We start from the raw sequence: 13761 nt of genomic DNA, 5'->3' as shown, positions 1-13761 counted from the left end.
AGAAAGCCATTCCACATATTCAAAGTCGAGAAAGCCATTCTATATATTTAAAGTCGAGAAAGCCATTCTATATATTCAAAGTCGAGAAAGCCATTCCACATATTCAAAGCCATTCTACGTATTTAATAGATCTTTAGTAAATGTCTAGGATTGATCAGTTATTAGATACCAGTGGTGAAAATTCAGCAGGATTCGCTGCTATAAGCCACTCGGATTGTAAAAGTTGAAAATAATAAAAGTTTGAAAACTACGTATACGGTAATAAAACAAGGTAGCGACTGGTTAAATACACCTGGGAATATCTCTAATGGCGTCTGTTCCATAGCTGCTATCAGTAACCGTTAAGTATAGATTGAAAGTTAGCACCGCGGGAGGCTATCCATCAAACCTGTCACAGTTGTCCTCGGTAAATCAAAATAAACCTCCTTCTCATGATCGTTAACAGGTCCATATTAACTTGGAAAGTTTCATGTACTATCCGTCGCTTTTTTTCCCCATCCGTCTATTGATGTTTTATCATAACGTTCAAAGAGAAACGGAAATGTTAATAAACTCCGTTTTATGATAACAATAATTTTGGCGTGAGGTAAGACAAACATTTTTTATTAAGTGACTTCTAGTTCATATACTAGCAAAACTATCAGTTCTAAGTTCAAAAATATGAATATTAATTTTAGAACTGCGGAAACATGACATATCCTTCGTATCTACCCCATTATATTTCAATAACACAAAATTGCTAACATAAGTGACTAAGAATGATGCAGTAAACAATTACTCCACTACAGCTACTAGGAGAAGTTGTGATAACTAAGCTTCTGAATAATGTTATATTAATGTTACCGAAATTTTGGTTCGACTGTCGTCAAATGCTATGGTAGAATCTGTGAATGGATTTTTTATGTAAAGTACTCTGGCTATGTTATTGAATTTGTGATATATATGTTAAATTTAATAGAAATAGATTGATGAATTCTATGTAAATATCTTGTTGATACTGTAGTATGTAAAATGTAGTTATACTACTGATCTTGTGGTAGAAGTTATTACATAATAAGATGTATCTACATCACTGTGGGATGTAAGATAAGATCCCATGTAGTAACATTGCTGGTCCTGTGGAATTTAAGATGGGATCTCATAGAACTAGATTTTTGATCCTGTGGTTGGTAAGAAAGGATTCCGCGTAATTAGATTACTCATCCTATGGGATGTATTTATATTTATGGTAAAGCTACTAATGGCATCTGCCGCCATCTCTAATTTTGATTTACCAGCAAGAGGGAAGGCAGCCAATTAGCAGCACCCTATTCACCCTTCATCTACTTACTGGTGAACACGAAAAATACGACTAGTTACTATATCCAAATACAGACTACTTACTGCTGAACACGAAAAATATGACTAGTTACTAATTACAAGAACAGATATGTACTGGTGAACAGGAAAGACATGACTAGTTACTAATTACAAAAACAGATATGTACTGCTGAACACGAAACATATGACTAATTACTAATTACAAGAACAGATATGTACTGGTGAACACGAAATATATGACTAATTACTAATTACAAGAACAGATATGCACTGGTGAACAGGAAAAACATGACTAGTTACTAATTCCAAAAAGCAGACTACCTACTGGTGAACAGGAAAAAGATGACTAGTTACTTTATCCAAATACAGACTACTTAATGGTGAACACGGAAACCTTGACTGATGAATAGCTCCAGATACAGACTACTTACTGGTGAACACGGAAACCGTGACTAATGAGTAGCTCCAGATATAGACTACTTACTGGTGAACACGGAAACCGTGACTGATGAGTAGCTCCAGATATAGACTACTTACTGGTGAACACGGAAACCGTGACTGATGAGTAGCTCCAGATACAGACTACTTACTGGTGAACACGGAAACCGTGACTAATGAGTAGCTCCAGATACAGACTACTTACTGGTGAACACGGAAACCGTGACTAATGAGTAGCTCCAGATACAGACTACTTAACTGGTGAACACGGAAACCGTGACTGGTGAGTAGCTCCAGATACAGACTACTTACTGGTGAACACGGAAACCGTGACTAATGAGTAGCTTCAGATACAGACTACTTACGGGTGAACACCAAAATCAAAAGTAATGGCTAACTCCAAGTACAGTCTACTTACTGTTGATGTTCTGATCAATCCAGAGACCATGACAAACGACTAATGAAAAGTGTAATCTAATAATAGTCTATTTAAAAGAAAACAAAAATATGTGCTTCGTCACTATTTCCACACTCCACTCTCCTGTACTATATATTTTTCGGTTCACTATAACGCGCATTAAACGAGAAATAACAATCAGCAGAGACCAAAACAAAGCCAGATTGCAATAAGAATTAGTCCATGCAGAAGCAGTTATAGTGTGTATTTTCTAAGAATTAGTCCATGCAGGAGTAGTTATAGTGTGTATTTTCTGAGAATTAGTCCATGCAGAAGCAGTTATAGTGTGTATTTTCTAAGAATTAGTCCATGCAGAAGTAGTTATAGTTTGTATTTTCTAAGAATTAATCCATGCAGAAGTAGTTATAGGGTGTATTTTCTAAGAATTAGTCCATTCAGAAGTAGTTATAGTGTGTATTTTCTAAGAATTAGTCCATGCAGAAGCAGTTATAGTGTGTATTTTCTAAGAATTAGTCCATGCAAAAGCAGTTATAGTGTGTATTTCTTAAGAATTAGTCCATGCAGAAGTAGTTATAGTGTGTATTTTCTGAGAATTAGTCCATACAGAAGTAGTTATAGTGTGTATTTTCTAAGACTTGGTTCATGCTGAAGTAGTTATAGTGTGCATTTTCTAAGAATTAGTCCATGCAGAAGTAGTTATAGCGTGTGTTTTCTTAATTAATGTATTTTATTAGCTGACCAGCAAAAAACTTTTTTAGCAAATAACTTTAAACATTCCCAAACAGTCACTAGTCTTGGTGATTATATTTTGTCTGAATTCTATGAACAAAGAAGTAACTATTGTGTAAATCATGAACCTCAGGCCAACACCCAAATGACCGCTTAATTTTACCCCAAATAGAACAAAAAGTGAGCGAAAAGATCATCAACATTAAACTGTGTGTTTCAGTATTAATATTTGGTGTTTATCAACTTGTTTGATTTTAGATGACCATAGTTACTGTGTGTTATGTTAAAAGTGGTGGGGAAAAGGCTCAACTCTGCACAACACAGAAATATATTTCATGAGTAGCTTACTATTACAGCCACAGAATCTATAGGAGAGTAAAACAAATAAAGTTTAAGACTACCAAGAATTAAGCTTCTAAAGAGAAATCGGTGGTTGAAACGTTAATTTATATTGTGTGTTGTTTTTGTTGATTCGAATGTGATATAGATAAGTATATCCGACTACGGTTGATGACGTGTTTGGTGACCTCACTAGCCATAGCACGTGCTTCTTGTTCGCGCTTAGGCGCACATCTCTCTGACAGCAAACTTCTGACACGTGTCTGGAGCACTCAGTGAACCGTGAAGCACAGATTGACATCGTGAATAAAACCCACTCCGGCGTGCGCTCGAGCGTGTTGTGTATTCTTGGAAAAGGATGATCACCGTAGGGGAGAAGAGGCAGACAGGAATGGACCATTTAAAACATGCAGGGGAAAAAAAGCAATTACAAGATGGGATGGGATTCACAATGCAAAAATTTGCTGTTTACAGAGCCGTAGCTTTTATACTTAAAAGCGCGATAAGTGTTAAACGCACAAAACAGTTTTCCAAAACAAGGCTCGCTGAAATTTTATAGAAGAAACAGATGTCGCTGGAAAACATGCAAGTTTTGACAATCCGAATAGATAAAATATGTTTCACTTCTAAATGTTTGATATTTAAATAAAAACACTTGCGAAACTACATCTTATGTATTTCTTCGTTGAAAAGAGAAAAAAAAAGAAAGAAAGAAAATAACAGTTAAAGAAAAATCTACATTTAGATTGGTTAACATCTCGTTAATATAGCCACTGCTTTCAGTTAAAATCAGCTTCAATATAATTGTGGTTATACTATCCTGTCTGGTATTGAACTACCGTGGAGTCTGTATGTATTAGAAACTTGCCGTGTAACAGTTATTTTCCCAGACGAACTGGAAACAAAGACTATTGGGATTCGAAGCTGTGGATGTGCTATTTGAGTCGAATCCAATCCGGTCTCAGGTTTCACTCTTTCGGAAAAATTCTAGAGCTCCCCTGTAGGGTGGATGAAATGAGCTAATCAAACACAAGTAACCCGATAGTCTACCCAATTAGGAAGGGACAGTAATATCTCTTATTTCTCTCAAGCTTCCTGTATTACTAGTAAGGCTGCGTTATAATAAAAGTTGATGTAATAGTCTTCATAGAAATGTTCTTAGTGGTTAGCTGATTTCATTATATTGAAATGCATTGTCCATAAAGAACCAAAGAACTTGTTAGGACTGTTCACATCCTTTCGTAACGGACATACAAATTTCATAATTTTTCATATAAAACTTATGTATATCCAATGATGATCAATTTAAAAATAGCTTAACAAACATCTGTTTGTTTTTTGTTTCTTAAAAACTCTATTGTATCATGTGTTTTTCTTCTTCCACAGCTGGAAATTTCAATTTCGTCGTTACAAAGAATAATGCGGACAATAGAATACGTTGCATGTACAGAACAGAGTTCTCTGATTGTGAATGTCCCCTTCCCCTGATTACTTTCAAGATTTCCGATTGGACGAAAACTAGGCAAGTATATCGTTCCTGTGATTTGGATTTTAGCTAATGACAGAGATAGTTTAAGAGGAAACAATCACACATAGATGAACCAATTATTTTTAACTCTGATTAAAAGAGGATGTAATCTGTTTGGAAATACCATAAATCACTGACATCTTCAGTCTTAAATTAAGCCAGTTCGTGGACTTATAACGCTAGAAACCGAGTATTAATATCCGTAGTGGGCACAGTATAGATAGCCCATTGTGTAGCCTTGTGCTTAGTTACAAACGAACAAATCATCGCATTTAACTCTCTTTTACATAGTGAAAAGATGGCTTATTAATATGGTGTGGAATGTCTCACTAATAATTCGAAAATGTGTCTAATATCTCTCAAATCATCCAGAAGACGAGTTCGTTTTCCAACCATATTTTAGACATGAAGCACCACAATACAAACGTTGTTATTAATCATTGTACGATGTTTTCGACTTATCCATTTTTGATTTTACGTATACTTATGGAATCGCTAAGTTTGGAAACGTTTAGTTACATTAATTGCAAAATATCAAAGACACTTTTATTAATTGATCGAAGCCTGGCATGACCTGATGGTTAGGACACTCGATTTGCAAGCTGCGTGTCGCAGGTCCAAATAGTCGCCAATTTACCTGCATGGATGTTAAAATGTGAGGGTCAATCCCATTGTTTGTTAGCAAAGAGTAGTCTAAGTGTTTATGGTGGGTGTGGGGTGCTGACCTGCTGCCTTCCCTCTAATTTTTCACTGCTAAACAAATGAATGAATGAAATATAATCTTTAAAATGATTTTGTACCAAAAACGTGAAATATAGCAAATTATATTCGAATGAGTTACTAGATGAGACTGAGGGCAAATCTTATTACCACAGAACTATTTAACGATACATTTAGAAAAATACTATTGATTCAACAGTTGACGCCACGGTTCTATCGTGGGCCTGATCAAGTATTTGGTTTGTATTTGAATTTCGCGCAAAGCTACACGGGGGCTTTTTGCGCTAATCATCTCTAATTTAGCGGTGAAAGATTAGAGAGAAGGCAGCTAGTCTACACCACCCACCGCCAACTCTTGGGCTACTCTCTTACCAACGAATAGTGAGATTGACTGTCACTTTATACCCCCCCCCCACGACTGAAAGAGCAAACGTGTTTGGTGGGACGTGGATTCGAACCCGCAAATCGCGAGTCAAGCGCCCTAACCACCTTGCTATACCTGGTGATTGATCAAATAAACCTCCAATTTGTTTTACTTTCTTTAAGGTAGTTTGATAAAGTTGACTTATTTACTTATCTATATAAAAAACAAACAAACAATTAAAACAATAATGGTGAAAACATAAATTCTGATCAACATACTTCCCAAATCCGAAAGGATGAAGGGGTCTTTTTGGATTAAAAACATCAAAATTAGGAATACTAATAGTGGAAGCAACTGATTTCAGTTTTAGCTGGTAATAATATAGTGGTTAACGTGTCGGGTTGCAGATCGTAAAGTTCTATGATAAAGCCGTGATACTGCTAATCATACTGTATGCTTTCTGCTGTGGTCGTCTTGTAAGTGAAGGTTAATTCCGTTATTTGATTCTGAGCCTTAGGGGTTTATTATCTGGCCATTTAACCCATTTACACGTAAAGGTGCTGTGCAAGCTCTAAATTCCAAATTTGAATTCTATTTTAACCACAAAGAGTGCCGTATAATGTGCATGTGTACAGTATCTACATTCTTTTTCAAGATTTGACACATCAGAAAAGTTTAGTTTATCTATTTTATTTACCAGGAGTAACAGGAGTCGAATAACCTTAACGAGTCGAATCTCATAGCTCTCTTTTGACTTGGCCTACATGAACCAACTTTGGTATATTTATATTAAGTTGAGATACTCGCCTATATTAGAATATGAAATATCCTAATGTTTTCATTATATTTATTTTATGTTACAGATTAAAATGTCTTTGTCACCGTGAAAACAAGATGTAATTCGAACTTTTATTGTACTCGGACTTTGAAGAGAGACTGACAGTTGAAGATAACCATGCCCATCTATCCGACTATTGGTGAACTTGTGTCAGAAACCCAAGCTGGAACTGATCTTGGCTTTTCTCTGACAAACTTTGCAGCAGAAGACAAAAGCCAGGTTACAGTCAGGACCACTAGCACTAGTTTGTCTGTAGTTACAAACTTTTCTTCCGTTTCCAACATGCTGACCAGCACTTTTTCCACGTGGTCAGAAATAGAAGGGTTTTTAGAGGAGGTTAGTGAAGAGTTTCAGGATGAACTGACAGTCTGCTGCTACAACCAAACTGATGGTAACAATACAGTTTCCTATGTTAACGTCACCAACACAACCACATCTTCTTCAGATGCTTACGTCTCACCATATGCTTTATGGCTAACAATATTTATAGCCATTTCCATTGGTCTGTGTATAATACTTACAGTTGCTGGCAACATCTTGGTATTAATGGCCTTTGCTGTGGAAAGAGCCATTCGACAACCAAGTAACTATTTTATTGTATCTTTAGCGATGTCCGACCTTTTAATCGGAATAGTGTCAATGCCCTTCTACGCTGTGTATGTTCTGGTAGGGCGATGGGACCTTGGACCTATTCCTTGTGACCTCTGGCTAGCTACGGACCACACTGTCTGTTTGGTGTCTATTTACACAGTGCTTCTCATCACTATTGACAGGTACTGCTCTGTTAAGATAGCCGCTAAATACCGAAATTGGCGTACTAGAAACAAGGTAATATTTATGGTAGCAATCACTTGGATTATCCCTTTTTTAGTCTTCTTTATCAGCATCATGGGATGGGAGCATTTTATTGGCTACAGAGACCTAAACCCTGGAGAGTGTGCAGTTCAATTCCTCAAAGATCCTGTCTTCAACACGTCTCTCATCTTCGGTTACTTCTATGCCACGTTAGTAGTGCTCTTCGTTCTTTATGGTGGAATATACAAGACAGCTAGTGACATGCAGAAAAGATCAGCAGAAAAGCAGAAGAAAATGCAAAGCCTTGTGGCCATGGGAAAAGCACAAAACGAGAATAAACCAATTGGTATGTCCAAGACACAGAGTACTTTATTAAGTCTCGACAAACCTAAGCCTGTTCAGTCAGGAAATATAACTTCTGTGGCTTCTAGTCACTTGAATCCTCCAAATCTTCATGCCACAAAACATGGTACTGGAGACTCGTCATCTAGTCATAAAACCTCATCAAATAAGACTGGTAATACAGAAACTACTAGTTTTTCAGACAAAAAGGATGCTTCTGACCCAGACCGGTCCAGCAGTCCAATGTTTGACTCTGACGAAGAAAGTTATCAAAAACCATCAAAGCCAGAGAAGAAGGTCAAATGTAAGCACTCTGTCATGGCTGTTGCACTGAACATTGCTAAAAATACAGACTTGACCATATCCTCAGTTTCAGATGAACCTATCCCTAAACTAGTTCCACCACCTTCGGCTCCATCAAGACAACTTCCCTTAGATTCTGTGAAGGATTCGTCGAAAAAACAAAGTCTTTTAGATACTGATAATATCATGAGTCCTACGAATGAGCTGTCTTCTTGGGCTTCAGAAGTAACAACACCGACAGAAAACGTTTTATTATTGAATTCCATTTCATCAAACGACCGAAGCAATGATAGACCAAATCCTCCTAAAACATTAAATTTGGCTTCTGTAAAGGAAGAACAGCCATTGGAGCATTTAGAAACCAATGATATGAAATTTATTGACCAAGAGAGTTCAGTCGTTATGCCTTCTCCAGCTAGTGAAGCAGCATCTTCAGTGACTCCGCCACCAATAGAGGGCACTCCTGAACCTCGTACAAAAGACAAAGCAGTCAACACAGATCCAATAGTTTTTTATGACTTTTCTGTTGCTCATGCTCAACAATTCTTAAAGAAAAATAGCGTTGTGAGCATGAAAGATGAACATGTATGTGATTCCAAAACAGTGACACGCGTCGCTAAACTTGATGAGCTGCAACCAATCATAGCTCATGACCAATCTTTAGCTGGAAGTTCTTCTAATAAAGACAACTCGACTACTCGCTTCAAACAAGCTTTCGTAAACTCCTTAGCAAAGAAACGTAAGAAAGGAAAATATAATATCAAAGAAAAAAGGCAAAAATCGAAATCCGAAAATCGTGCAAAAAAAGCATTAAGGACAATATCTTTCATTTTAGGCGCCTTTGTGTTGTGTTGGACACCATATCACATATGTGCACTGGTAGAAGGGTTTTGTACGGATATTGCCGGATGTGTCAATTACCACTTGTTCTATTTCACGTACTTTCTGTGCTACGCTAACAGCCCGGTTAATCCATTCTGCTACGCAATGGCAAACCAGCAATTTAAAAAGACATTTTATCGGCTTCTCCGAGGTGATTTCCATCAAACATAAAAAAAAAGAAATCCTGAAATTATAGTTTAATTTCAGTAGAACTCAAAGTAAAATTCGACCCATTTCTTCAGAAACAATGAACCTCATTTGTTCTTCATTTGGGCTCACCCAAAATAATAACCTACGAATGAATGATGTTTTTTGTGGAATGTTTGTCATAATAGAAGATAAAAAAAGTGGTTAATGTTTAGGGTATCTAACTGTGAAGATGTCATAAAATACGTGTTTATGAAGATCGATCTCCAGATGATTATATCCAGCCATTCTGAGAAACAATTATTCTAGTATAATTATATTTTGTAACTTAAACTTCCACAAGTCTTTGTACTCCTGACAGACTAGGAGGCATAACACAGGTTAGTTAGGAGAGTTTTTAATATTTATTGGCTATTATAATGTGATTGGTCAATTAGGGGACGTTATTGAAGTAACGGATATATTAGTTTACAATTAGAATTGTGAAACTTAGTGTTAATCTATGTAATCTGTATTGTTTTTTTTCTCCATTTTAATGTGATTATCATTATCAGTCGTTGTGTCTACAGCTTTCTATAAGTATGTTAATGGAACATGATTATATTATCTGAATTAATTCAAACAGTTCCTATTGTTTATTAAATAAAGTTTAAAGTATGTAACTGAAAATACAGTTAGATATCATCATACGAGGCCAAAACGAAGAGGAAGAAAGCTTGATATTATTAGGAAGGAATAGGTTTGAATTGCATATTTTAATAAACCCGATGTGGAAAACATAACTAGTACGGAATGATAACTTAACTTGAACCTAACTAGACTTATAAATATGTTTATATCCCTTTGTATTACAAACTTGTTTCTATAGTGTTGTTAAACGTTTGAAAATTGAAATATTTTCTGGGCTTATAAAAGACAGTTCATTTCAGGTTTATCGTGCGCTATTACTATGGACACAATTTTGTGATTTGTTTGTATGTTGTAAAGCGTTTTTGTGACTTTATTTTGGAAAACCCTTCTATATTCTAGACTGACAAAAGCTTGAATCCACACTTCTCTCTCCAGTGCTGTCCAAACAGTAGTTTAATAATTTCTATGGTGCCAGTGTTAGTTCTTTTGAAGGTTTGCTTAGAAATCACTAAGATCTTTCACGATTTTTGATCACCATAGCAACAACATGATCACGAAGAAACGACAACTTTCGAATTAGATAAATTGAGTATGAAAATGGGCTAGAAAAAAACACACACACACACACTTGAGAAAGTACAGAGTAATATGAACGCCAATGTTCAATACAAAACAAACATTTTTTATTAAGATGAACGGTAAAGGCAAGTCTAGGGAATACATTTCCAAAAAAGAGTATGTAAAAACTAGAAAGAAGAATCGGATTTCTGTGCTCTTCAGATTTCATACATTGTCTTTTTTTTAACCTCTCTCTCTCTCTTCCTCAGGTTTAATGTATTGTCTTCTCTGTTTTCTTTTCTGTTCTTCGGGTTTCATACATACATTGTCTTATGTTTTTCTCAGATTCTGTCTTTCTCCTTTGGGGATTTTATTTTAATTTTTATACAAGCACTACATTTAAATAAAATAGATATTCATTTTATGTGCAAATGAGAGCTCGAGAAGGTTACCGGTTTCCTGATTTGAATAAACTCAGAGGGTTGTCTCAGAGCTGATGTTATCATACTTGTAACTGCTGGATTAATGCCCATTAGCGTACATGTAAGCTACACTAATATTAAACTAAAAATAAATGAATATCACCAAGAGTTTCAAAGTAAAAAAGTAATGTTTATTGTACCATTGTGTCTAGATTTTCAATTTTTTAAACAGAAATTTGAGTTTCGACTCAAAGAGAAATTTAACTTCTTTAGAAAACGTATTTCCGCAGGTTAAATCAATTTCATGTTTTTAAAACAAATTTTTATTTCTTATCTTCCTTTCAAATGAAAATATTTATAAAACCAATTGTTATATACACATATATATATATATATAGTGTATACTAAGTTATTCTTTTCAACGCCCCCTAGTTGGGAGACCTTTGATTTTAGCGAAAGCCTAGGAACTTGTAAATGTGTTATATTTACAGATTTTTTTTATCAGTGCTGAAGGAGCTGTCTAATTATACATACATAATCACACTATAGAATCCCTCCAAAATAATAATAATATGGTGTTCTAATGCTGTTAATAATATACTTTAAACACAGTCTATTTAGCTTCTGCAAATGTTCAAAAATGTTAAGATAAGCTAAGCCTGTCTTGGGATGTGATCTTCAAGATGAGCTCCTGCGTAAAGTTGATCGTTGTATTATGTAGACTTAGAAAAAACAATGTATAAAATATGCCAAATCGTTTATAACGGAGGTGTTATTTAAACAAGAAAGATTAACTTTGTTGCATGTGTCTGTGTATCTTTTTGTTACACGTTTTTCACAACATTTAAGTTCAGTGTAGTAGAAACTGCAATTTCAAGACTTAGTAAGATGATAAAAGCATTTTAATGTAAATAGCTGACAGTTATTTCGTTGGCTCAAAAAGCAGTGGATAACGCAGTTTTCTTTCTCTGTATGTAATCTTTCTTTAGATTCTTGTTTCGAAATTAAGAAACCCAGTAGGAAAGAATCTTGGTCAAACTAACAACCATAAATATTTTCTTTCAAAGTTTGTAGTGGATACAGGAGGGATTTACACATTGTGATAAAAGTTTAGATAAATGACCTTTACATTCCAGATGTATATATATATATTTGTTTTTATTTACTACCTACGTTTCGCTTTTACAGCTTCTTCAGGGTTAATACATACAAACTGTTTGATATTGAAGATATTGTATTAACCCTGAAGAAGCTGTAAAAGCGAAACGTAGGTAGTAAAGGTCGTTTATCCAAACTTTTATCACAACTATGAATATACTAAGGATACAGTGAAAGCAAAACGATAGGATCGATGTTTTTGTCATTAAACTTTCCCCGGAAAAGAACGATACGTACATAGATAATACGAACATATAATTATAAAAAACGTAATAGTTAGGGTGTACGATCAAGTATGGTTCAAATGAGGCTTAAAGTATACGTCCGCTTTCCAAAAATATTAGATATACCTGATCTTTAATTCAATTTTGACTCGAATAAAAATAAAATGTAATTACATTATTTCCTATTAGTTCTCACAATAAACAGTCATAAAACCTCTGAATAATTGGCAATCATTTACCAGCCATTTTACATCATTCTACTTATACAGACGTAAGTAATTATAATGCTGGTCAGGTTTCTTGTTTTACATTATTCTACTGATACAGACGTAGATAATTACGGTGCTGGATAGATTCAGCAGAAATAAGGCCTTGCTTTTATATGGGACACTAAATGTTTCATAGAATACGCAGTTATGAGGTGACCATTAGTAGCAAAGAATATAGTAATGAGCTGTCCAATCGTAACGGAATATAAAACAATAAGCTGAACAATAGTAGCAGAAGTAGATAAGTATTTGTGACAGAAATAAAATAGTTAAGAGACCGATCAGTGATAACAAAGACTGTGCAACAGAGAGATATAACACTTGAAAGATGGGTAAAGTAATATCCAGTCAGGACCAACTGATGAAGCTTTGCTAGAAAAGCTTGGTTTAGGACTTCTTTTCATTTACCCGAGATAAGTTCCTACAGATGTTTGGGGAATATTCGGTTTCACTTGTTAAATGTATTAGTGGCCCAAACAACGCGGAAACCATGGACATCATGCTTGAACAAAAATTACTTGGGACAGGAAATCAGATGGTAGAAAGTTAAGTCCCCGATAATCACCTAAAACGTAGGAAAAGTGCTATTCTCAAACATGTACATATAAAGATACGTGCGTACATGCATACATATGATGTAACATATATACATACCAAACGGTGTGCAACAAAAAACATCCCCGTCTAGGATTACTTTGTTAGAGCTTGATACATATCACTAACGGTTGCAATCCGTTGTAATAAATAGGTTTTCCGTATATGTCGGAAGTTAGATTAAATCACGGAAGTATTTCCGGAAGTTTCTGTTCCGATATTTGAAACGGCTGTTCGTTTCACAGCGCAGCTACTTGTACCTGGATGAAACGATTGTTTTTTCAAAGCTGTTCTTTTTATAGTATCCTTGTAAACCGAAACCTCCAAGACTATATATGAGACTACAAAACCCGATTTCAAACACGATACGTTTTCTCAGCCTTGATTTCGTGAATATTTCTTAGCTGTTGGGTTTTATATGTCTGTTCAAAGTGTCGAATAATCTATTTCACATTATATAGTCTTTGGGTTTAATTGTTAGTTTGAGTTAAACATGAACATAAAACTTGTTGTGTGTAGATTGTTGAAATCAAAACGAAACCAAAAATTAGATGTTAACTTTAAATAACAGAACAAAAGACGTAACAATGTAGATTTAGACATTAGTGTCTTTTTAAAACATGCTGAGGACATGTCTCCTAATCTTCAATGTAAGTTGTGTACGTGTAACAGCCCCATGGTTAACGGCAAGGTATTAGGGTAAATTAGGCGTGGCGTGCTGATTAGAAAAACAAGCACTTGTT

General features: G+C 35.2%; 1 protein-coding gene across 1 annotated transcript; it reads left to right on the top strand.

The window, feature by feature from the left end:
• Positions 1-6811: 6811 nt before the first annotated feature.
• LOC106462281 (muscarinic acetylcholine receptor M2-like) lies at positions 6812-9187 on the top strand. Its single transcript, XM_013922183.1, has one exon. The coding sequence runs from the start codon at positions 6812-6814 to the stop codon at positions 9185-9187; it is 2376 nt and encodes a 791-aa protein (XP_013777637.1).
• The last annotated feature ends 4574 nt before the right edge of the window (positions 9188-13761 follow it).

Source organism: Limulus polyphemus, unplaced genomic scaffold (assembly GCF_000517525.1).
Source record: "Limulus polyphemus unplaced genomic scaffold, Limulus_polyphemus-2.1.2 Scaffold1132, whole genome shotgun sequence".
Taxonomy (NCBI): Eukaryota; Metazoa; Arthropoda; class Merostomata; order Xiphosura; family Limulidae; genus Limulus; species Limulus polyphemus.
This window is presented reverse-complemented; position numbering and strand designations above follow the sequence as displayed.